The sequence below is a fragment of the Podarcis cretensis genome, assembly GCF_951804945.1.
Source record: "Podarcis cretensis genome assembly, chromosome: 3".
Taxonomy (NCBI): Eukaryota; Metazoa; Chordata; class Lepidosauria; order Squamata; family Lacertidae; genus Podarcis; species Podarcis cretensis.
In genome coordinates, this window is record NC_137172.1 from 32,855,649 (window position 1) to 32,880,494 (window position 24,846).

At 43.6% G+C, this 24,846-nt stretch overlaps 1 protein-coding gene across 1 annotated transcript; it reads right to left on the reverse strand.

The window, feature by feature from the left end:
• Positions 1 to 4,701: 4,701 nt before the first annotated feature.
• On the reverse strand, positions 4,702 to 24,498 carry ACBD3 (acyl-CoA binding domain containing 3). The gene is made up of 8 exons (XM_079969268.1): positions 23,871 to 24,498; positions 14,044 to 14,185; positions 13,604 to 13,744; positions 12,137 to 12,295; positions 10,973 to 11,147; positions 9,417 to 9,606; positions 8,687 to 8,971; positions 4,702 to 7,005 (listed from the first exon to the last, which is right to left on the reverse strand). The coding sequence occupies exons 1-8, from the start codon at positions 24,232 to 24,234 to the stop codon at positions 6,794 to 6,796; spliced, it is 1,668 nt and encodes a 555-aa protein (XP_079825394.1). The 5' UTR covers positions 24,235 to 24,498; the 3' UTR covers positions 4,702 to 6,793.
• Between the last annotated feature and the right edge of the window lie 348 nt (positions 24,499 to 24,846).

Sequence of the window (24,846 nt, forward strand, 5' to 3'; positions counted from 1 at the left end):
TCTTGTGTCAGGGACTCAGCAGGAGCGCAGGGAGGAGAGGAGATGGAGAGCGAGGGGGAGCAATCCGAGGGCAGCGTAGAAGAAGATGACAGCAGCCCGATAGATTCCATGAGCCTCTCCAGCGAATCGGAAGATTCACAGAAGGGGGCGCCGATGGGCAGGGCAAGGGGGGACCCAAGGGGGACACCCCAGAAGCAAGGGGCCAGCGGGGACTCCCAGAGCAGCAGTTGGAAATCAGGACCAGCTTCCCCACCAGAGCGTAGTGGGGGGGGAGGAGTCCCAGGTATCAGAGCCCACATATGCACCACCAGCAAGAGAAGATGAGTCAGGGTTGGCCACGCCTCCATCGGAGAGCGAGGGAACAGTCAAGAGGAAAGTTGCAGGCTGGGCGCGCGCGCCAAGTTCAAATGTACAGGCGAGCAGCACAGAAGGTAGCCCGGATAGGGAACCAGGTCCTAAAGCCCGCCGGAAGGAAGGGGAAGAATCATCAGGGTCAGCGTCAGAGGAGTCCAGGAAGGATGAAACCCTAGCGGGCAGGAGGGCCCAGAGGAGAAAGGAACTTAGGAAGAGGTGGAGCAAAGCGAGAGTCTTAAACTGGTGTGGAAGGGGCGGAGACTCAGACGGGACTTCGCCGGTCTAAGGTCGAGACGTAGAGCTGCGCGCTGCGGCTTTAAAATGGAAACTGAACCTCAGTAAAGACTTTTGTACATAACTACAGCCTAGCGTTGGTCCTCTGTGAGCTGGGACCTGGAGGCAGCTCTGACATCTTGTCATTGAGGTTTTCATACCTTTCTTTAACATCAGCAGCCAAGAGCGTCTCAGCCCTGTTTTTGAGTTTGTTTGAAACCTCAAACCTCAATTTCTTATTACTACTGCTTGGTTCTCTTAAATAGAGTTATGTTTAAAACTTTTTTGAGTTTCTGCCCCGTTTTTTGAGTTTGTTTGAAACTTTAAAACCTCAATTTCTTATCACTACTGCTGGGTTCTCTTAAATAGGGCTATGTTTAAAACTTGTCATTGAGGTTTTCATACCTTTTTGTAAACTCGAGGAAGCATTTTCAGCCCTGCTCTTGAACTTGTTTGATAGCACTTAAAATCTTATAATTTCTTAGTGATTTAGAGGCTCAGTGCCACCCATGTCCCCCTCTTGGGCTTGCCAATCAGAAGGTCGGCGGTTTGAATCCCTGCAACCGAGCTCCCGTTGCTGTGTCCCAGCTCCTGCCAGCCTAGCAGTTTGAAAGTATGCCAGTGCAAGTAGATAAATAGGTACTGAAAACGGTGTTTCTGTGCGCTCTGGTTTCCGTCATGGTGTTCCGTTGTGCCAGAAGCAGTTTAGTTATGCTGGCCACATGACCCAGAAAGCTGTCTGTGGACAAACACTGGCTCCCTTGGCCTGAAAGTGAGATGAGCACCGCAACCCCATAGTCGCCTTTGACTGAACTTAACCATCTGGTGGTCCTTTACCTTTTTTATTCTTATTCTACAAGTGCTTAAGAGCAGCCTTTTCAGATCTGGAATCCAAACATTTATTTGAAGACCTACATAAACAGCAATCCAAACTATGGGAACCTGGCACACAACATGTCCATTGTTCTAATTTTTGCTGAATCTTAAGTTCATCTAATATATGGGGCTTGGGTTGTAGGTTTCTTTAAAAAACCCCAACAAACCCTAAATAGAAGTGTGGTTATCATGCTACTGTTGCACCCCATATGAGGGCTGACTCCAAGCTGTTGTGCGTCCTGATTCACCGGTTGAAAGTCATTCTTTTAGAGCATGCAAAGTGCTTCACAATGCTACATATTCCTTCCTATTACCATATTAATTCCATCCATCCATCCATCCATCCACCCATTCATTCATTTAATATTAGCATTTTAGCTCCCTTTCTAATTTCCTTCAACACCCCACAGAGAATCCAGCATATGGGGAGGGACTGCAACTCAGCTATAGAGCATCTGCTTTGCATGCAGAAGGTGCCAAGTTCAATCTCTGGCACCCTGGGCAGGTCCAAGACATTTTGGCACCTGAGGCAAACCACAGAATAGTTCCCCACTCCCTACTAGGGAAGAAGGGCTGAGTGAAGGTCTACATCAAGGGGGAAGGAATAAAGATCTACAGTGGGATCTTCCACCCGAGGCAGCTGCCTCACCTTGTCTCTTGGGAGGACCAGCACAGCTGGCGTCTCCAGGTAGGACTGGAAAAGTCCCTTGTCTGAAATCCTGGAAAGCTGCTGCCTCTTCATGTAAGCAATACTGAGTTAGATGGCTCCATTTTATAAGCCAGAGTTTCCCAAACTTTGGTCTCCAGCTGTTTTTGGACAATTCCCATCATCCCTGACCACTGGTCCTGCTAGCTAGGGATGATGGGTGTTGTAGTCCAAAAACAGCTGGGGACCTAAGTTTGGGAAACCCTGTTCTAAGCGGTTCCCACTCCGTATTACATCATTGCATTCAAAATATTTTTTTTTTTTGCCACCAAATGGTAAGCGTGTTGAACAGCAGTCGGCTTCTGTAAATATACATATGGGGTAATTGGGATATACATATGGGGTAAATTGGGAAAGGGTCACATGCTGGGAAGAATCAGCTGGAGAGAGAGAGAGACTTTCAAGCACACTTGGTCATTTTTAGCCCAACGGTTCCCTTAGCCACCAACTGTTCTTGCGTGGCTTGATTCAGATGAGAGAGAAGATGGAGTCGCTTGCCGGCTTTACATTATTATGTAACTTTAATCTCTGCAAAGCTGAATGGAATGAATACATTTTAGCCCTCGGCGTGTTTCGTTAAGTAGTGGAGGGGGGGTATATGGAAGGGGGGAGAACAAGACACAAGAAAGCAACAAAATGAGAAGCAACCCAGATGGAGGGAGACATGTTTCAGATCTTCAATACCGGCAAAAACTTTAGGACAAGCACAAATGTGTTTGCAAGAGAATTAAACCTGGTACTGTACCGTACGATGCGTAAGAATTTCTCTTCAGTTTTTTAAAATTGTGAACCTGAAACATAGTTCTGCATGGGAAAACTACTCTTCCCCCACCAAGGTTGAGACAGAGTGGGTTCTTGCCAGCACATTCAGTTTGCAGTAACCTCTTGAATCGACAGCTGCTTGTGTGTTCTGCTTGCGTTTGCCTCGGAAAGCAACCCAGAAGCTGTGGCTAGTGAAGATTCCCTGCAGCTCTAATTCCCAGGCAAGTCTGAACCACAAGGAGCATTTTACACCTATTCCATTTCAACTGCCTATTAGCTTTCATTTTGAAGTGGAGATGCTATAAATCCCTCAATGGCCTGAGCCTTTCTGAATCTGGGGCACATTTGGTACGATAACCATCTCATAGAAGAAAGTGATGCTCAGGATCTCCCCTGCCCCAATATGCAACACACCTGCACCCCCCCCAAAAAAAACGTATAAATGGTCACAAACAAAAAGTTTAATGTCTATCTTTTTTAACTGGCAGAGGCAGGTGGTCTTGTTGAGGACCCATTGTTAGGGGGTCTACTTCTGTGTGAACCTCCTTGTTCTCAGAGATGCTTTCTTCCACAACATTGCTCAGAGGTGGGGAACATTGTACAGACCAAGGGCCACAATCCCTTCTGGGCATCCCTCTTTGGGCCACATGCTGTTGGCTGCTGGCATCAGAGGCAAAAAGCAGGCAGAGCAATGAATATACTTTTCACCTTGGCGCAGTAGGCTGCTTTTGGCACATACACAGACTTCTCTATCCTCCATCAAAACAATCCTGGGGAGAGTCCTAAGGGCCAGATGAAAAGGCCTGGAGGGCCACATTCAGCCTCCAGCCCGGAGGTCCCCCACCCAGTCCTTGCAAAGACCCTTGAGGGGTCAGTATTTTTTCTGCAGTGGCACCCACCCCCTAGAATGCTTTATCCTTCTGATGCCCTGAAGCTTCTCCCGCTTAATCTCTGGTCACGTTTTGCCACCGAGCAAAATGAAACCATTCCTTGGCAAACTCTTTGATTTGGTGCTGCTGCTTTCGTGGTTGCTGGGAGTTCTGAGCTCTGTCTTAACTCCTAGCTTTGGATTTTTTACCACTTCTGCCTTTTTCGTGAATTTTCCATTAGTATGTGGATTGCAATTCACTCGTGAGACCACCTGGTGGCTGAAGGCACAGGCAGTAACTTGCAATAGCATGTAAATCACCATCCCTTCCCCCTCCAGACGCGCCTGGGAGCTACATGCCTACTTATAATCCTTGCAGAAAGCATAATGTACACACAGCTGTTCCTTTCTACGGGCTTGGCCACAGTGCCTCTTGTCGCTCCCACTATTATTCTGCACCTCTTTTTCAGGATGTGGCCACTGTGGCTCAGCTATTAAAAAAGAGAGTAAGTGGTGGCCCTCCAGATATTGCCAGACTACAGCTCGCATCATCCCTGAGCACCAGTCATGCTGGCATGGGCTGCTAAATGTGTAATTGCTGCACTGCCTCCCCCTCCCAGAAAAGGTTCCATATTCCATGAAGTAATCTGAATTCTGGGAGCAGGAAAATATTCACAATTGTAATACGCTATGCAAAGTTGATACTAGACACATGTCTGCAAACTCATTTGCATGCTGATGAAACCACTAGTCCCCATCATCTCAGTAGAGGTCAAAATTTTGCTTCTGTAAACTCTCCATGTTCCAAATCTTATTCTTCAAACTGTAGTGATGCTGGTAGTGCTAAGAAGAAGCCAAGCGATTCCATATAAGCAATTTTAATTCAGATTAAATATATTATTCCAAGGTATTTTGAAAGCGCACTTTTTCTGTACTAATCAACAGTCAGAGGCATTTTTCTGGAGTTTGGATACCCAAAGCTTGACAGTAAAAATTACTCCTTTTTACAAGAAAACATATACCGCTTCCCAACAGATTGTTAAATCATAATTTTGTATGGACAAAAAAGAAATCTAATGTGTTAAATGGAATTAGTGCCTTCCTCTATTATTATTTTTTAGAACCCTTAAATACAGCTTAAAAAAGAAGCTACATCCTAACTCCATGTGTTTATGTACATGTGAGAATGAAACATGTTAGAGCAGAACTGATCTGAGTTGACTGGAGCAGCACTAACTAGACAAAAGCTTGTAAGGCAATGCTAAAATCAAATGACCTGGAGCAATTTAGTGCTTTTTGGAGAACCACCTCCATAAGGTGAAATAAGGGGGGAAAGGGAACCTCAAATATAAATGTATGTACAAATATTCAAACATAAACCCCGCTGAATCCCAACAGACCCACTTCTAGTAGACTATATATGCTTGCAGCTAATCCATAGATATTTTGCTGCAAAACAAACTTTTTGGGGGGGGAGGGGTTTGCATTCCTCATGCATCACACACTTACACAAGTCATTTCCGAAATACCTGAACTCCACCTTGTTTCTCAGAAACATGGTTCTATACAAAAGTTACGTTGCTGCAAAGGCCCAAACCCCCACCGACCTTAGTCACAGCTGAGCAAACACACAATTTTGCAGTTTCGCTCTAAACTCACTATGCAAATTAGAACAAAGCTACTTGTTTATCTGAAAGAACATCTTACATTTCTTTTCAACACGTAATTACCAACTAGGATTAAAGGGTGCTAGAATGAGTGCACAAATGCAACCTGAATAAAACTAAAATGAGTGTGTTCCTGGCAGTGATTTCCATAACATTAGTGCAACATTAATTCCTACAACAGTTCAGACATTCTTTAATTATGTAGATGCACAAAGTGCCAACTCGGGTTTACAAGAAGGGCCCCAGACAAACTTGAAAAGCTGTGCAGATAACTGGTTCTAATTTGAAGCCTACCCATATGATTGCAAGAGATAAGTATGACAACGGAATGTCTTGTACACATACCTGACTTTTCACCAACTCAACAATAAATTGCACACAAAGGGAAAACCCCTTTATTTGAACGTGATATGTACAGGAACGCTTCTGGAGGATTATCCAAATGTCAACGTACTTATGATCCAGCTCAGAAGTCAAAATCCTGCACATAACTTGGTCTCAGGATCTGCAGCAGATATTGGGGAAACAAAGTCTCGTGTAGTTGGCGCCCTAAATTGTTACTTTTCTCCAAATTAAAAAATAGTAATTCCCTGATGTGTACATACAGACTTGTTCTTTGCTTGCACGCGCATACATACCTTCTATGTCTCATCCAGCAGCATGATGTTTGGCCAGAGAGGTGCCAGATAACTTCTTGAATGAGAACACAAGACAAATCAGTTTCTAAACTGCATCCACTAAAGGTTTCAAGTTTAATGGTGTAAAAATCTGGACATTCAAATACAGCTTTAAGAAACTTGCTTGCTACAGTGCAGATTGCATCTGGCTCCCCCTCCACACACACCCTCCAGAAATAAGGCGGATACCCTCAAATGAACAACTAACAGATTTTTTTGTTTCAAATGGTTGATACTTACTAGGGCAGCTAACATCATACCGACTGCCCCCAATGAAACATTTCCTCCTTTGTGTGTGTGTTTAAGAGTTTGAGGGTTTTTAAAAAGTCCATCTATGCCATTTCACATGACCTTCTGTCTGAAAGCTCTGGCAAATAACCAGGTCACCAGAGAGGACCGGGGGGCGGGGGAGATCCTAACCTCACTAGCTGCATTAACACTGAGCTGCAGAAGAAAGCTCAACTCCCAGTTTCCAAGTTCACACACACACACACACGCCATACGGATATACATCAGACAGAGTAACAGAGTCAAAAAGTCCAGTATGCTTGACCGAAGTTCCAAACAATATGACGTCCTCTGCCCAGCCTCCAACACGACATGATGATCTTTATCTAGTATAATAGACTCTGTAGTAAACTGTTTTTGACCTCCATAATGAATAGGAGTTGTCAAATTTAAGGAGATAGACCCCTCTTCCTGGGTACTGATGGCTGCCAGCATATACTTCTTCATGACAGTCCCGTCTGTACACAGGCACGATTTCATCTAGTTGAGGCTTGTTGGCATTCTTTTTGGCTTTTTCTTCACTACTAGCGTTTTCTGAGAAAAGGAATCAGAAACAAAGCATTAGTCACTAAATGCAGCAGGCCAAACAAACTCCACAGCCAATTCTTCATGGTCAGTCTGGATTAATCCGCAGGAAGCACAGCAAAGACACGAGCAACTTGTTTAATTTAACAAAAGCAAAACAGCACATTTTCATCTGGGCTACAACTATCAAGAAAACAGTGATGACCAGCTGTTCACAAGGAGGATTTTGAGCAAGATTACCAAGGCACAATGCTAACACATCAACATTTTGATAGAAGCAACTGAGGTTAATCCCTTCTTTCCCCTCTTGGGAAACCTTATCCTGAACAAGCTGGGCTTCTGTACTGCAGGCTTCGCCAACATGACCTGAGAATGGAGGTGTTAGTTTTGTTCCATCACTTCATAGCTTATTTTCCCCTTCCAAATCACGCATTTCTACCACTATCGGAGCAATAAAATTATGCTCTAAAGGTCATGGGCTTTGCATCTTCCTTTACTACTAAGAGGTACCATAACTTTGCATACATGGTGGACTTTTTGCAATAGTTGATGCTAAAGGGGAATTTTAAAAATTGCTTAGGTGACTTATCAGCAAACTCCCGGTTACTGATTCTAGGACCAACTTGATGTCAATAGGAACAGAGGTCCTCAATCACTTGGACAGAATTGGTCCATCCTACAGCTTGTACAGATATAAATCATAGCCTGTTATTCCCACTAGGAAATAGCTGAAAATGGGCTGCTATTAATTCCAACACTTTATTTGTAACTAAACTGGGGCATGAAGCACACAAGAGCTACTGTCAAAGCTGGCAAGTCAGTCAGCCCAAGTGTCAGGTTATATGGAAGCTGATAAGATCCTAGCATGAAGTTGGAGTGAGCAAAAAACAGGTGTACAGATCCAACATCCACAGATGTTCTTTCCTCCCACAGTACAAGGACCAATACTTCCTAGTCAAAGGTTTAGAATCTAAGCAAGGTGCAGAGACAACAAAGCACAGCATCACTCAGTTGGATAATGGTCCCGCAATGCAATCTTCCCCAGTTACAAGGAAGAGATGCCAAACAGGCCCTTTGAGTGAGTAAAAGCTGAAGAAACAGAATATCTGCAAAGTCAAGATAACCACAAAGGGTAAGAAAGAAAAGTTACTAGGCAATTACAAGACAGTAAAATCTGAAAGTGGGACTTGGAAGCAGATTAAGGGCCTACACACAAACCTGTATTATTGAGTTTAGAGCCAGGAGCGTCATGGCAACTTGAACAACTGAGCTCTAAGCACTGAGACTTCATGTTTGTCAGGGACATACATGAAAGTGTATTGCAATAACAACTTTCCAATTAATTTTAATTCTGCAGTGGTTTGGAAATTCCCTCCAAGTTGACAGGTCTCCTGTTAAGGCTTTATAGCAGGAGAACCACCATCATCCTGGAACCTTGCTGTCAATCAAGGCTGCATAAAAACACAGCGAAGGCCATTTAACTTACCTTAAATGGCTCCTACGAAATATTTCTTTTCCCACACTAGCTAAACCCGCAACATCCCAGGGTTTTCCGTCACTATGTCTCACTTGCCTGCACACACTGGACACCACCTTTCTAAATTCCAAGATGACAGAAAGTGTAATGCAAAGCCTGCTACAGCTTCTTTCACGACTCAAAACCCCTACGAGGTATAGAAAATAAAGATACCTTCCTCCTCTTCCTCGTCCTCACTGGATTCACTAACATGTACGCTGACTGCTGTGTTAGGGGAGTCTGTCCATTCAAAATATACCCCAAAACCAATGTCATAATTGTCTGTAGCAAACTCCCAGAAGAGATAAGAGCCCTCTTCATGAGTTGGTACACGAACGGTCACGACTTCTCCTCTGCCAACCGTAATCACAGAGTCTGCATCCTGGCGGATCTTCTCTTTGAAGTCTGCAATCTGGGGTCGTGTCCACATGGATGGTGCTGCTATGACTGGAACAGATTCTAAAAAAAAGGAGGGAGACAAAAAAATGCTCAGTTTTATAGTTCGGACAGATAATTGTGTTGCAGCATCCTAGAAAACGCCTCCTGCAAATAAGGAGCAACATGGCAAGGCCTCCCTCCCAAAGAGGTTCCTTGCAGATTACTCTGAAGCCGAGAAAAATCAGCCTCATCTGGCCACCATCTCATAGCCGCTCTCACTTGAAGGCTGGTTTAACCAAGTTTGTTTTTGCATATTTCACCATATACCATGGACACGACAGGAAAGTGAAATACCCAAATTTTTCTTCCAGTGCTCCTTATTTAAGCAGTGGGAAACTGCTGATTGTGTGTTTTGAATGCCCATACTAAGTTGGGGTCATTAGTTGCCAAAGGCAGAATGCTACAAAAGATTCAGCCAGAAACATGGAAGTAGTTTCTTTCAGAGTAGAAGAATCTTTACTCTTACCTTTTGGTCCATTCTCCAGTGCTTCTTCTAAAGCATCAGTTTCCGGATCTTTTTCAGGGCTGTCTGTATGTGCACTAGCCTGTCCATTAACTGATGGGATTTCCCCTATGTTAGGTGGGCTTGCTTTTGATACAGAAGTAACTGAAGTCCCCGCTGTGGCTGCTGCTTCCTGCTGCTTTTGTAAAGCTGCCTGCAAATTAAAAGCCAAAGCAAAACATAAGGGCAATGAAAGATGCAGAGCACATTTTGGAGAAGTTTGCAGAGTGCTACTGGTGGGAAATATGCAGGTGGAAGTTGCACAAAATCTACTACCAGAACAAAATGAGGCAGCCAGATTCCAGTAAGCCAGTTTGAAGGGGATGGGACACTGGCAGAGTTAAAACACTAGGCAGGAGCATGACTTGTCAGATTGTTTGAGGCATATGGGACTGAGAGATGAAGCATTAAACCCCCTGCTGATGAGAGTAGTAGTGCTTAATGCTATACAGAGTAGCAGAAGCTGGATTTCCACTTGAGAACTGAGCCTGAGTGCTAAGTTTAACACAGCATAACAGTGATCCACTCCAATCTCTGAATGCTTTTTTTAAAAAAAGCAATCTCTCCAGTAGTTGTTATGTCCAAGGTGTTATGTGTTTATTTGCCTGAATTGTTTCTGAACAATATATAGTTCAAGCTAGTCTTTGGAAAGTGCCTATTTTACACTGAAGTCAACCAAACCCCATCTGGGATGTGGCTAACTTGTGGCGCATGGGCTGGATCCGGCCCCTCAAGTCACATGAAGTAGCCCTCAAAGTGCCATAGCATTTATCTCCTGATCAGATCAGGAGATAAATGCTATCTCTCTCTGTTCTTTAGAGAGCAATCACTAAAGAGCAGACAGGGTGTTCTGTTTCCTGATGGGCGCATAAAATCTCTCTAAATAGCAGTCAGAAGGGTATTTTATTTCTGATCTCACTACGTTTTTCTAGGAGAGCGGTGGGCAGACTTCAGTCTTGCCAGATCTATTTTGCTTTTTACTAGAACCCCAAGATTTACTAATCAGAACCAGGTGTGAAATTTGAATTAAAGAAGAGGGTGCATCTGAGAATATTCTGAGTTCTGAACATTGTTTTCTGTGAAAGAACCTGGTTCAACAGTACTTTCACACAAAACTTTATTTTGTGAAGGAAGTTACTTTGCTGTTTGCTACTGTTTAGCAATTGGGAGTCAGTAACCCTTGCCAATCTACTACAAATCACCCTGGATATCCCTCAGAAAAGACCCCCACTCTAGTACAAGATACCTGCTTTCAAGATTTCTAGAAAGGTCTGAGTAATAAGGTCAGCACAGACAAATCAGTGTGTGTATGTTAATAGATTCTTAACCTTCTTCAGAAATAATTCAGAAACACTGGATACATTTTTCAGAAAGAATTTTATAGACCCGATACACCATTAGAATTTGCATTTCCACCTTACCATTAACTGCAATATAGACAAATTGTCTCACTGACGTCTCCAAAGTCAGCTATACATCTATCATTCTATAAGCTGCACTGCCAAGATGGTGCAATATACCTGTTGCTGTGCAAGCTGGACCTGATAAAGTTGCTGCATGTACTGTTGATAGTGCTGTTCCTGAAGTTGCCGAATCAGGACCTGCTGCTGCTCGTAGTTGCCTGGGTACTGCTGGGCTGCATACTGTTGGAACTGAACAGCCGTCTGAGAGTTCAGTGCTGCCATGATCTGCTGTCTAGATAAGGGACAAAGTTACCCTGAAATGCAACTCTGAAGGCCTATTTGAAGAGTCAAATTTTCAAACATAGCACATTTGTTATTGCAATTAAACTATGAAATATTTGGCATTTATTATGGGAAACATAATAGCTGAGTAAACATGACAAGGATGAGGGGAGTGCTAGGGGACACCAAATCATAAGGCAGAGCCTCGTTAGCTAGGAAAGACTCCTTCCTATGCAATGCAAATACACAGATCAAATTTTCTAAACACGGCTGATTTCTAAACAAGACGGATTCTAAGGGGACTTACTGCCAGAATGTGCCTTCTGTCTAAAACTCACTTGGTGGTTCCAGCTTCTGTCAAAATGAAACTCCCTTGAGGTTCTGCATTACAGTCATTTCAGGGCCCACTTCTGGAATAGACAACTCAACCGTGAGAAAGTGTATCACTCCATAAGTGGTCCTATCCATCATTTGGAAAGTTCTCTTGTAACCAGCCAGATAAGGATTTTCTACTTCATAAGTAACCCAACCTACAACTTTCATTACTTTTTCAGTGTGTGATTTTTCGTATAATTATAGCCCTAATTAAATACTCATTTTTATAAGCAAATTGCCATGTAGGCAAGTAATATGCCCCTTTTAGGATTTAAGGGGAGGGAACAACTGGACTCATCACCGAGGAAATGCTTTGGCTATACTAGATGGGAATGTTAAGCTTCTGATAAACAGTGTTCGTTTTAAACTACAAAGATATGGAGGCAGGGCAGATGTTTAAACCACTGGCGTAGTGTATATTGCACAGACAGCGGAATTTGATACTGGTTCAAATCCATGCTCAGCTGTAAAGCTTACTGTGTGGCCTTGGGCAAGTCACCACTTCCCCAGCCGTAGATTACTGTGAGAATAAAAGGGGATAACCCCATGCACAGAGGTTATTTTCAGCAAGATGGGATGGAAGGGTGATAAATGAACAAGGGATGAGTCCTGCTGACTCCTTACTTCTGCTGCTCCATTCGGAGCCTCTCTTCTTCTATCCGCCGCCTCTCTTCCTCTTCTCTTCTCAGCCTCTCCTCTTCTTCTCGTCTGCGTTTCTCTTCCTCCTTTTGCAAACGCTCTCGTTCTTCTTCTTCACGTTGCCTACGTTCTTCCTCTTCCCTCCTGTAACAGCCATGTTTACCAGACATTTGGACACCAGGCAATAGGAATCCCGAAGAGCTGCTGTTTTACCCTCCCATTTAACGCAGTTTTCTGCTTCTGTTTTATCTTCTAGGCAGAAATTCGAAAAAGTTAAGCCTTTTCTCATGCCACACCCCCATGGCAGCTGTTTTGTGACTGGCACCCCCAAAAAACCTCAAAATTCATTAAGTGTTGGTGACCCCTGTTCTAAACTCTTATAGAAAGGAACTGTTTCCATGCAATATGAAATATTGTGAAGGATGGCACCAGCATTTAAGCAAAGGAACATGACTGACAGGAGGTACAGTGTAATGCACAAAGTTCAACTTTTCAACAAGTATCCAAATCATATACTGATATCTTCCTAGAATTTCAAAAGTTAAACAGATGAGGCTCCTAATCTAAACCACATGTAAACGTTAGATAAGATTCACCTATAATGGTAGAAAAAGTAAAATATCCGGGTATCACGTAAAAACTTTTACCCTGCATTTTCCTGTAAACCTATTATTTTCAAGACAAGAAACTATCTGCCTTCAAAGCTAGGAAAAACTGCACCACAATTCACAGCTCCATAAAAAGATTGTTAAAAAGCAATTAAAAACCAGTTGAAGAACTGTATCAGAGATGGGGAACCTCCAGTCCACAGGCCAAATTATTTTTAACAAACTTATTTAATGCAGGTCCCAATTGGGTCCACAAGGCTGTCTTCCCCAAAACATGCCCACCACCCCACACCTGAAGTCATACATGACATCAGATGTGTAGCAAGTAGAGATGTGGTTGTAGTGAAACAAATGGGAGTCTTAAAGTGCACCGATTGTTCTTTGGCAAGGGAGGCTTGCCATCAGCGCCAATCAGCTGATGGCCAGTTATAGCAGGCACCATGGGATCAGCTGCATGACAGAGTTCACAGCTGCACCAGAGAGTTCCATAGCAGAGTCGATCCCTGTCCAAACTGGGCTTGCTGTCAGCACTGACAGCAGGCCCAACTGGGCTTGGTACTAACAGGAAGTCCAGAGCAAGGGTTGCTGTAAGCACAAATATCCCTTTGTTTTACCAGTATGAATTCAAGCTGGTGATATAAAGGATGCTGCTCTGCAGACATGGCTGGAGCTGTACCCACAAAGGATAAATGTAACTCTGGGTCACCTCACATCACTGTGATGTTCAGTGATTGACAAGAATGGCCTACAGGGATCCAACTAAGTGACTGTTAAGATATGAGAGCTGGAACACAAACACACTTTAAGAACTCCCACCCAATTTCAGAGAGGCACAAGAGCTTACCTTTTCTTTTCCTGTTCTTCTTTCTCTATTTTATGGGAGGTAACATATGTTGAAAAGAGATGGCAGCACCTATTTAGGAGCTTTACAAACTCTATCATGGAGTCTTGCTTTGCCATGTTTCCAAGGGCAGCCCATTCTTTCCTGCAGGTAGGAAGGCAAGTAACATTGCATTTTGTCTAGCAAGCAGCATGTATAAACACAGAATGAAAGCACTGATTTATCAAGTTGGGAGATAATACGGGAACTATGCTTGGCTTCTGAAATCCTGCGCTCTGTGAACTGAATAGCAATCTCTCCTTAGTTTAGCCAAAGGGAAGAGAACCCAACAGAAAGTTGACACACAAGCTATATCTGCAGAGGGGATTGGAAAAAAGATTCCAGTCAAGTAAGCCAAAATTTCTATTCTACAGACAGATCCATAAAATTCAATAGCTTTTTACCTTCTGTCATTCCCCAGGACATCAAAGAATCCAACTTCAGGACATGTGTCTGGATTGTAAGGTCCCAGCAGAACCTGCTTATGCAGCGCCACAAGTCTGAGTTTTTCTTCGTATGTTGGATGAAATGCTTTGCCATCTTTTTCTGAAGATAAATGATAATATTACTTTAAAAACAAATATGGCCAAAGTCTGTGTACCAGACCCTTGATCACCTTGGTCACCCTCCTCTGCACAAGTTCCAGCTTGTCAATATTCTACTTAAATTGTGGTGCCCAGAACTGGACACAGTATTCCAGGTGTGGTCTGACCAAGGCAGAATAGAGAGGGACTATTTCTTCCCTGGATTGGGACACCAGACTTCTGTTAATGCAGCCTAGAATGGAATTATTATTATTATTATTATTATTATTATTATTATTATTATTATTGTTATTATTTGCTGCTGCATCACACCGTTGACTCATGTTAAGCTTATGGCCTACTAAGACCCATAGATCCTTTTCACATATAATACTGGGCCAGTGCTATTTTTTCTAGAAAAAGAGGTGCAAGAACTCATCATGAACACCTCCCTTGTTCTCTTCAAATGGCAATGTGCCAACCTGAGAGGTGCCAGAACTGAGTTCCGGTGAGTTCTAGATGAAAAAAGCCCTGCTACTGACAATCCAGGTGTCCCCCATCTCATATTTGTGCAGCTGGTTCTTTCTGCCTAAGTATAGAATCTTACATTTGTCCCTACTGAAATTCATTCTGTTAGGTTTGGCCCAGGTCTACAATCTGTTAAGGCCATCTTGAATCCCAATTCTGGCACTGGCTACCCCTCCCAGTTTAGTGTTATCTGCAAATTTGATGAGCATCCCCTTGATACCTTCATCCATGTAGTTTATAAAGACATTTAACAACAATGGGCCTAGGACAGAAACCTGTGAGGGAATAAGTCAACTCATTAGGATCTACTTCAAGTAAATATGCAGAAAATGTGGCTGAAATTCCTACCCTGACACACTTGCTAGTTAGCCTCACTGAGCTCTGTGGGAAGCCTTCAAAAGGAGTTGCCAAAAGCCTCAGTACACATAATAGTAGCCTGTATCTTATGCTGTCTGTGCTGAACTGAAGTACTGTTTCACAATGACAAAAGAGAGCCATTATGACGTAGTAAAGCACAACAGGGGGATCCTGGGTTCAAATGCCCAATCAGTCATGAAGCTCACAGGGTGACTTTGAGTCAGTCACAATCTCTCAGCCCATCCTACCTCACAGGATTGTTGCAAGGATAAAAAATGGGGTGGTGGTGGTTATGTATGCCATCTTGAGCTTCTTGGAAGGATGGGATAAAAACATGATAAAAATAGAAAGAGAAGATTGACATTGTATAGACAGGGCCATAAAGAATGAGCTCTCGTCTTCTATAAAGGTTCTCTATATCACATTTTTGTTCTCTATAAAGGTACCTGTCTGCTGCTTTATGGTTTCCATTACTTAAACCCTGATTTTGACTATTGGCTAGACTTGAAGCTTGCCCAGAAGTTAATTCTTCATGTTATTTTATATTACACATTCCAGAATGTGATTTAGATAGTAAAATTACCAAAATGTTAGTGGAGCAAACAAGTGGTTTTTACTTTCAATTATTAAAAAGCAGCTTAATGAATTATTCACAAAAATGGCTGCTAATTCAGTTGCAGAGTCAGAGACGGGCAGACCTAAAAGGGCTTTATTAAAAGCTGCACAGCAAATAAATAATAAATAACAACCCATTCTGCAACTTTAACCTCGCTCTTCTGTACCAGGACCAAGAGAAATGCCACCCATTAAGTTCTGAAGTGTCCCACAATTATAAATTCAGCCTCAAAAGGTTGACCCCCCCCCCGCAAGTGTACACCAAATGAAACTGTTTACACTCCACCAGAAAAGAAAGAGCATGCTATAATTCTGTTTCAGTTCTATTTTAAACTCTAATCTGGGCTCAACTTTGAAACAGCAGTCAATCTCGCCCAGTTGTAAGAAAAACAAACTTTGGTTTTCAGTGTATCTGAAGAAGTGTGCATGCACACGAAAGCTCATACCAAGAACTAACTTAGTTGGTCTTTAAGGTCTTTAAGGTGCTACTGGAAGGAATTCTTTTGTTTTGACTATGGCAGACCAACACGGCTACCTATCTGTATTTGGTTTTGATGAACGTTAAAACCAATGCTAGCACGTTTAATGAGCCCCCAAAGTACATGCAGAAGCAAACGCTGGTAAAAATGGACCAAGACCACAAAACATCGATCAATAACACAAACAACTGGCTTCCTATAGCTACCAGTTGGTCTCCTATAGCTACCATCTGAAATAATCCCAAATGTATCAATGATAACCTAAATGAAACAGATATAATTCAAGGCCGGTGACAGATGCAGGTCCTTCCTCAAGTGAGCCTCAAACTCACCACCACCAAAGGACAACTTTACAGACAGCCCTAGAGAGGAGGTCCTCCCAGCTAACCCAGATGCCAACTCTGTACCTTACCCACTCAAGCAGCATTCTTACAAGACCTAATAACATTGCAGATTTATTCACCAGGGCAGCATTCACCACGCTCCAACTGCATCCTCCTGCACTGAGCAGGTCCCTTCCAGCAACAGGAGTATGCATCACAATATTATTAGTAGTGATAACACTAGCAATAATACAAGCAATAATGCTGTTCTTATCTTTTATAAATTATGCTCTACATGGAAGTGTCACAGGTAAAGAGTGGAACCCAATGCATTGTATGATCTATTGCCCCTCAGTACAGTGGAACCTCGACTTACATCTGTCTCTTCTCACAAACGTTCCAAGTTGCGACCGGGGCAAACCCGGAAGTAAACACCGGGTTTGCCATGATTCGCGCATGTGGCTTCTGCCATCTGCGCGGGCACACAAGCGGCTGCTGCAGTCTACGCATTTTGCAAAAGCGCGCTGCCACTGAATGCACACATGCACAACAGCGTCTCTACTAGCATCCAGTTTTGCCCAGCAGACGGGCCTCCGGAACAGATTATGACCATAAGTAGAGGTTATACTGTATTTACAGACTCCATCTCTGTTCCCAAGAGAGACTACATTTTTTATCTTTATCAAAAGGTCACACAAACACACATATAGGTATTTGGCAATACTTTCATGTATTAAAACTTTTTTTGTTTAAGAACTGTTCCTCAAGCTCCTCTAAGAATTGTTTGGGTATATAACGAGAGGAAAAGCAAGTGCCTTGCTCATCATGGGCAGAAGTGCACATAACTGTCAGAAACAGGCACAAATCTACTCGGGTAGTGCTAGTCATACTTTTAGTGACTTGTTTCTAGAAAACAGCTTGAAGAATTACAAGAACTTGAAAAGAATGAAAGCACACATTAAAGGCAAGGGCAGCTCTACAACACAGCCACCCATCCCTGGAACAGCAACTGTTTTTACCATCTTAGATGGGGACCTGCTAAAATGCATTAATAGCTGCAGATTATGTGGCTTAATTAAGGCAGACTTTTCTGGGACATATGCCTGAACAGTGTTTGCTGTCACCCAGATGGTAATTTCCTTGTGGCAAGATGCACAAGCCCATTAATGATACCAAAAAATAAAAAATAAAAAAATGCAAATGCCACATTACAGATTCAGCGTAAGAATCAAGATTAAAAGTGTGCCTGTACAGAAGTTCGTTTTCTGTCATATGGTGTCAAGCTTTCAACCGGGGAGTTCTCTGTAATGACCAAGTTAGGCGTAGATCAGATTCCAGTGCTCAATGGAAAAAAAGAGCCTGACTATCTAGCTGCTCAAGGATACTGTGGAAAATGCAAGAAAGAACTAAGCAAGTGACTTCTGGGGTGAGGGCTTGGTAACATTACAAAATCCACAGTAAGGCAATACCTTTATTGGGCTAATCAAAATGTCAATAAATCGTGAGCGAGCTTCTAAGTACTCCAGAACCCTTGATAAGACTAGATGTAAAAGAAAAGCAAGAGATGAGAGAAAGAAAAGCCATTTCCTCCTGCATTGGTCTCAGGTTGGAAACAAGTTTTCAGGGTTCACAATGCAACTGCAAGCAGAGTTTCAGAATTTTCTCAAACCATGATGGCTTTAAAGGGCTTAGGAAGTATCTATAAAATCTGGTAGCTACTTACAAGTTTGCAGCCATTTATTTCAATCAGGAAAATTAAAGCACAGGACTGTAGGAATGTTCACCAGTCTGAAGAAACTCCCCAAACTATCCTTTTGTCTTAGGTCATATTTGAAAATAACTGTTAACTGCAGGATGACTACCAACATGAGATCCTGAATAACCTTGTCATACTAAGCTTGTACTGAACAGTAAATTAGGATTTGGATGGCAATAAAGAGGCTTCACTCTCTTTGGCCTGCATCATGTCCTCTATTGGATACTTTGCTTAAACAAAATTTGGATTAACTCACTAAAGTTTTATTTTTCGAAGAATAAATATCATCAGAACCAACACAACTGAAAGTTGCAGTATAAACAAGCTCTACAAAGAATGTGAGGTTCAGGTTCTTTTTCACCAGAAACATGCTTGAGAGGCGGAAACAAGAGACAGAATCAATTAAGAAAGGAAGACCTTCACTGAGAACAGATAAAGGTAATCTGATGAGAGAGAATCAAAAGTTCAAGGGCTTGTATCAAACAAAGTGTACTTTCTAAATGGCATCTTTCTGTGCCCCTTAGGAGAAGAGGCTTCTAGATTACAACCTACTGTATATTATTTGAATTCATTAACACACATGAATCTCCTAAATGCTCCTGCCTCCAAAAGTTCGTCATTTTAATGCAAAGATACCTCATGTGTTTCTGGAGACATTACACTGCATTGGGTTTTTGTGGCGGACGGACGGGGGAATCAAATTTGAAAATATTCTCATGTCCTACAACTGACTCTGATCTCATCTAGAATATGTATTTTATTTAGAAAGAAAATACAGTATGCTTATTTTATATAAATTTTGTGTAAATTTTGAAATAGTCAAAACTATGTAGTAGAAATGAAATATCTGATAGCATGTCTTTTAAAAAAATCTGAATTACCGTACATGTAAAGCTTTGTTTGGAAATTTGCTTTCATTAGAACGCTTGTAAATATTTTAAGGCACAATTCCTCAAATAATACTGTTACATTTAAAAATAATAAACTAAAGCACTGAGATATGTTAACATGCTGGTTTTAGGATGCCCAAAGCATTGTACATGGCCCATGTTTCATTGGCATAATCCGCTTTAAAAGGTTACAAGTTTGAAACTGCCCAATTTCGCTGGTACTGAGTCCATTCACTGTTATTAACATTATGAAGCAATCCATATTTATAGAGGAAAAGCAGCCAGTGGAAAAATTTCATTTCAGTTCCATTCAGGTCTTCCCCAAAAACTGAGGATGCCAAAACTAAACTGAAATCTCAGAGTCAGGCCTCTCACTCACACATTTACAGAAACACCAGCTTTACCTTGGCTGTTATAAAGCAGCCCCATCTAAGAATGGCCCATCAGTGCCATTCCACATACAGTGGTACCTCGGGTTAAGTACTTAATTCGTTCCGGAGGTCCGTTCTTAACCTGAAGCACCACTTTAGCTAATGGGGCCTCCTGCTGCTGCCTTCATGCTGCTGGAGCACAATTTCTATTCTCATCCTGAAGCAAAGTTCTTAACCCGAGGTACTATTTCTGGGTTAGTGGAGTCTGTAACCTGAAGCATATGTAACCTGAAGTGTATGTAACCCAAGGTACCACTGTATTCTACTGTGTTCACTGAACAGTAACCATGCCTCATCTATTCAAGCTTGCTTATGCTGTAGCTGGTTTGTGTATTAAGGCCTTGTGCTGATTTATCCAACTTTTCCAGATCTAGGTTTACTTTGCTGTCTCCACAAAGCATAGAGAGTGTTCTCAAAATGTTGGGAGCTCTTTATACCTAGTTCAATATTTTTAGGAACTAGGTCAGACGAAATTAGAAAACGGCCCAAGACAATTCTGGGAGAATGATGGTAGCAGCCTCCCCCCACCTACCTCCTTTCCTTGCCCTAGTACCAGAGATTTTCTAAGTCGGACGCTCCAGCCAGCATGGCCAAAGATCACAAAGAATGGGAATCATAATCCTTAATAACTGGAGGACACCACATGTGGCTACCCCCCGCTCAAAGTGGAAATGGCACAGTGCCTAAACTTGGGACTTTACTGCTGAGTCATGGAAAACTACCCTGGCTACAAACTGTAAATCCAATTTTGACTCTGTATGAAAATAGAATGACAAGTGTCTATTTAGTACACAAAACTATCTCAGAGAAGATAAGGAATGTTTTATACATACACTGCATTGTGTTGATAATATGTTATCAAGGAGTTTGCATTTCCAAACTCCCAGTGACCACACATATACTGTTGGTTAAAGCATTGATAAGGAACAAACAAGGTATCAGAGGACTGTGTCCTTTTCAAATACAGTGGTACCTCTAGTTACGAACTTAATTTGTTTGGGAGGTCTGTTCTTAACCTGAAACTGTGCTTTCGCTAATGGGGCCTCTTGCTGCTGCTGCTGCACTGCTGGCACACCATTTCCATTCTCATCCTGGGGCAAAGTTCTCAACTCGAGGTAACTCTTCCAGGTTAGCAGAGTTTGTAACCTGAAGCGTTTGTAACCTGAGGCGTTTGTAACTCGAGGTACCACTGTAACTTTATTCACACCAGAAAAGTATTCATATTAATTTCTGTAAAAGCAACACAGGATACTAAATTAATTTAGTAAAGTATGAAGTTTCAATTGCAATAGCCTATTTGATTAAATGCAATAGCATTTCTTATAAGATCCCACCCTACTACAGTGGTACCTCGGGTTACCTACACTTCAGGTTACAGACTCCACTAACCCAGTTATAGTGCTTCAGGTTAAGAACTTTGCTTCAGGATGAGAACAGAAATCGTGTTCCGGCGGCGGGGCAGCAGCAGGAGGCCCCATTAGCTAAAGTGGTGCTTCAGGTTAAGAACAGGTTCAGGTTAAGTACGGACCTCCAGAACGAATTAAGTACTTAACCTGAGGTACCACTGTATATTGATAGTAGGGTAGGATCTTATATCGTTTGAATTATAGTATTAATTAATTCATGACAAATGATCTGAAATGACAGCTCAGGCCATGCTGCTTCTAAACAATGGATACTAATGCATCCAAAACTCTCATGATGGAGAGTGAGGCAGCTGACCATTGCTGTGCAAATAGTTAGGGGCAAGCAAAACTATTTTTTTGAGTTCAGCAAGTCACAGTTGTGGCAAGATCATGAACATTTATACAAAAGGTAAAGGTAAAGGTACCCCTGCCCGTACGGGCCAGTCTTGACAGACTCTGGGGTTGTGCGCCCATCTCACTCAAGAGGCCAGGGGCCAGCGCTGTCCGGAGACACTTCCGGGTCATGTGGCCAGCGTGACATCGCTGCTCTGGCGAGCCAGAGCCGCACACGGAAACGCCGTTTACCTTCCCGCTGGTAAGCGGTCCCTATTTATCTACTTGCACCCGGAGGTGCTTTCGAACTGCTAGGTTGGCAGGCGCTGGGACCGAGCAGCGGGAGCGCACCCCGCCGCAGGGATTCGAACCACCGACCTTTCGATCGGCAAGCCCTAGGCGCTGAGGCTTTAACCCACAGCGCCACCTGCGTCCCTTTTTTTTTAAATACAAAAGACAATATCCCAAATGTGACCATCTGTGGAATGTTGACATATTAAATAAATGCATTTTAAAACCATATTTTTAAAGAAATAGCATATTTTCTGTCCAGGGCTAGATCACGGTGGCAATCCTATATCCATTGTTTGGTAGTCTGCTTTTCAAGTGAAAAGGCACAGGATTGTACTGCCTCACAGAACACCACTATCTAGAAAGAAGATGAAAGGGGCAATTCATATTTCTTGAGTGTACTCATGACTGTCTAAACCTGGGATGCCTAACATTTTTTGGCCCAGGACCTTGGCCAACCTTCTAGAAGCCACATGCCAGTGGGTGTGGCCACTCCACATTCTTGCACACATATATTCATATGCATGCATACACAAACATGCACACCCCTTTCCACTCACCCCAATACCAATAGTACTTTTTTCTTTTTGAAGTTCTCTCTGAAAGATATTGCAAACTGGCATCTTTTTAAAAAAAGATTTTGCAGATCACTTGATAACAAGATGTTGACTCTCCATTCCTTTAGAAAGAGTCTTTCTTGGGTTTCATTTAGATATTACAAGTGCATTCTATTCATCATATCTCCTGGGAAGACAACTATTAATGTGAAAGCCACAATATCTATTTCAAGAGAACATCCAGGAACAGCAATATAGCAGAAAAGGCTGCTGTGCTTGCAAATGTAATATGAGTTGCAGAAATGAGTCCACAACAGTAATTTGTTGTTAGGTATGCTGTACTTGTGGTTTTGATGCTTCATTTTTGATTCTGTGAGCTGCTTTGGGTCCATTTTTTATGTAAAAGGAGAAGGGAAGAGAAGTTATTAAAATTAAAATAAAACAAAGCAGGGCCTAGAGAAGGGGTTTTTTATTTTAGGTTCTTTTATCCACCCATCAGATGGGCAAAGTCAGACTGAAAAAGGCAACTCACCTTGCCTTTATTTTCCTCATGATCAGCTCACCCACACTGTGGGAGAAGTGGAGAGCAGTAACACTTCAGCGGAGTAACACTCTTTCGCTTTTCATGCAAAATAGGAGGCTCATGAGTACAAGAAATTTGTTTTTTAAAAACTTAAGCTGCCACTGACAAAATGATATTTCTCCCCATGGCAAGTTAGTTTAATTGAGGGCAGAATCCGAACAATCATGATGTAAGTAAGCACTGCTTTTATTAAGAGCATCATAGCACCTTATATTGTCTTGATTAGCTCAAAGATGCTTCCATTTCACAAAATAATCTTAAGTGCTTTAACACTAAGTAGTCCAAATCACTGCCATTAGTGCCTCGAATAAAAGCTAAATTGAGCAAACAAAATCAGTAAGTAAAGGATCCCTTCTGTCATTGAAACATATGCTTATCTGACTCATCCTCATATTTATATTACCCACTGCACTTCTCATGGTTTCCTTCAACTTTACTTAAGGACATACTTTGTCATAAAACATCCTGGGGAGACTGAGTTGTTGACCAGGACCACACAGAACCAGTTTCACCTGTGATGACGTTTTCAGGAAAACAGCCATCAAGCTCTATGAATGAATGAATGTTATGAGGCCCTAAGCTACCATCTTTCTTTAAGAATAGAACACGTCTCCTAAAACAGAGTTCATATTCCACATACCACTCAACATACCGGAGCCTAATTTCCAAAGGCTACTCCTTCACAGAAGAAACACGGTTTGCAACCACAGCTCACCTCATATTAACAGCCCCATAGATAGCTATATAGATAGATTGATGTGTGTGTGTGCGATTTAAAAATCCCACCAACTCATTCTGCAGAAAGCAACTCCCCTTTTACTGCAAAGTAAAACGCTGTCGTTTCTTCACAGCAACCCTCTGAAGCAGGCCTTCTCCTCACCTCAAATTTGCACAAGGCACAGCCTGCAAACCAGGGGCGAGCCTGCAAACCAGGGCTCGAGGTTGCAAAGAAAGGTTAAAAAAAAAAAAGACTTTGGAAATGGACTCTGTAAAGCTTCGGGGACCGGGGTGGCGAGGGAGGAGGGAGGAGAGAGAAATCTCCCAAGCCTCCTTCCCCCCCCCACCCGCTCCTTGAAGGATGGCCGGGAACGGGGGTCGGGATCGGGGGGGGGGGGGGTCGCAGACTTCCAGCTCTCTTCCCGCCTCCTGCGCGGTCACCTTTGAAGAAGCGCAGCGCCAGGCCGTACAGCTCTTCCAGGCCGAAGCCCCAGCGCCGCTCCAGGCTCAGCACCCCGCCCTCGTCGTCGCCATCGCCGCCGCCGCCGCCAACCTCCCCGTCGCTGTCCCCGCCGCCGGCCTCGTCCTCCCGTTGCTGCTGCTGCTGCTGCTGCTGCCCCGGCTGGGCTCCGGCTGCCCCCGCCGCCCGGCCTCCTCCTCCTCCTCCTCCTCCGCGGCCCCCCGGGGCGAGCAGCGGCCTCGCCTCCGCCTGGCCCGGCCGGGCGTCCTCCGAATCCGGGCTCAGGGTCAGGCCGTCAATGGAGACCTCCAGCCGCTCGGAACTCAGCGCCGCCGCGGCCGCCATCGCCTGCCTCACCCCCCGCTGCTCCGCAGGGCGGCCACGTCTCGACTTCCTGCTGCCGCCCGGCGACCCGGATCTTCCGGCACCCGAAAGGGCCTGGCGGGGCGGAGGCAGGGGAGGAGCAGGAGTCGCGGCTTCGGGAGCCGAGGCTTCCGGCGGGCCTCGCAAAAAGACGGGGGAGAAGGCCTCGGCCTCCCCAAGGGACCGGCGCCCGAGGCTGCTGCGCCAGAGGCCTTAGCGAGGCGCGGGCTCCGCCGAGCGCGGCGAGGCTTGCTTGCGAGTAAGCGCGCGCAGGGCTGCCTTCTTCATTTCCGGGAGGCGGCGGCGGCGGCGGCGTCTCTGTGACGTCCGGCAGCCGCGTGAGAAGCGGGCATTCAACAGGTGAAATTGACTCCAGTGTAAGGCAGCTTCCTTTGAGGAGGGGGCAACATCTTAACACTGGATTTGCTTCAGAAAAGTCTTGCGAAAGCTGGATGCTCCCAGGGATGGGGAGATCCTGTGGCCCTCCAGATGTTGCATTCCTTCCATCCGTCAGCTCCCATCAATCCCAGTGAACAGGGCATGATGGAAATTGTACTGCAGCAGCATTTGGGAAGGAGCACTCCCATTCCTCAT

Coding starts and splice junctions, on each gene's coding strand:
- ACBD3 (XM_079969268.1), bottom strand. CDS start 24,234: ATGGCGGCCGCGGCGGCGCTGAGTTCCGAGCGGCTGGAGGTCTCCATT. Junction 14,186..23,870: donor GGCGCTGCGCTTCTTCAAAG/GTGACCGCGCAG, acceptor ATTTATCTTCAG/AAAAAGATGGCAAAGCATTT. Junction 12,296..13,603: donor GAAGAACAGGAAAAGAAAAG/GTAAGCTCTTGT, acceptor TGGCTGTTACAG/GAGGGAAGAGGAAGAACGTA.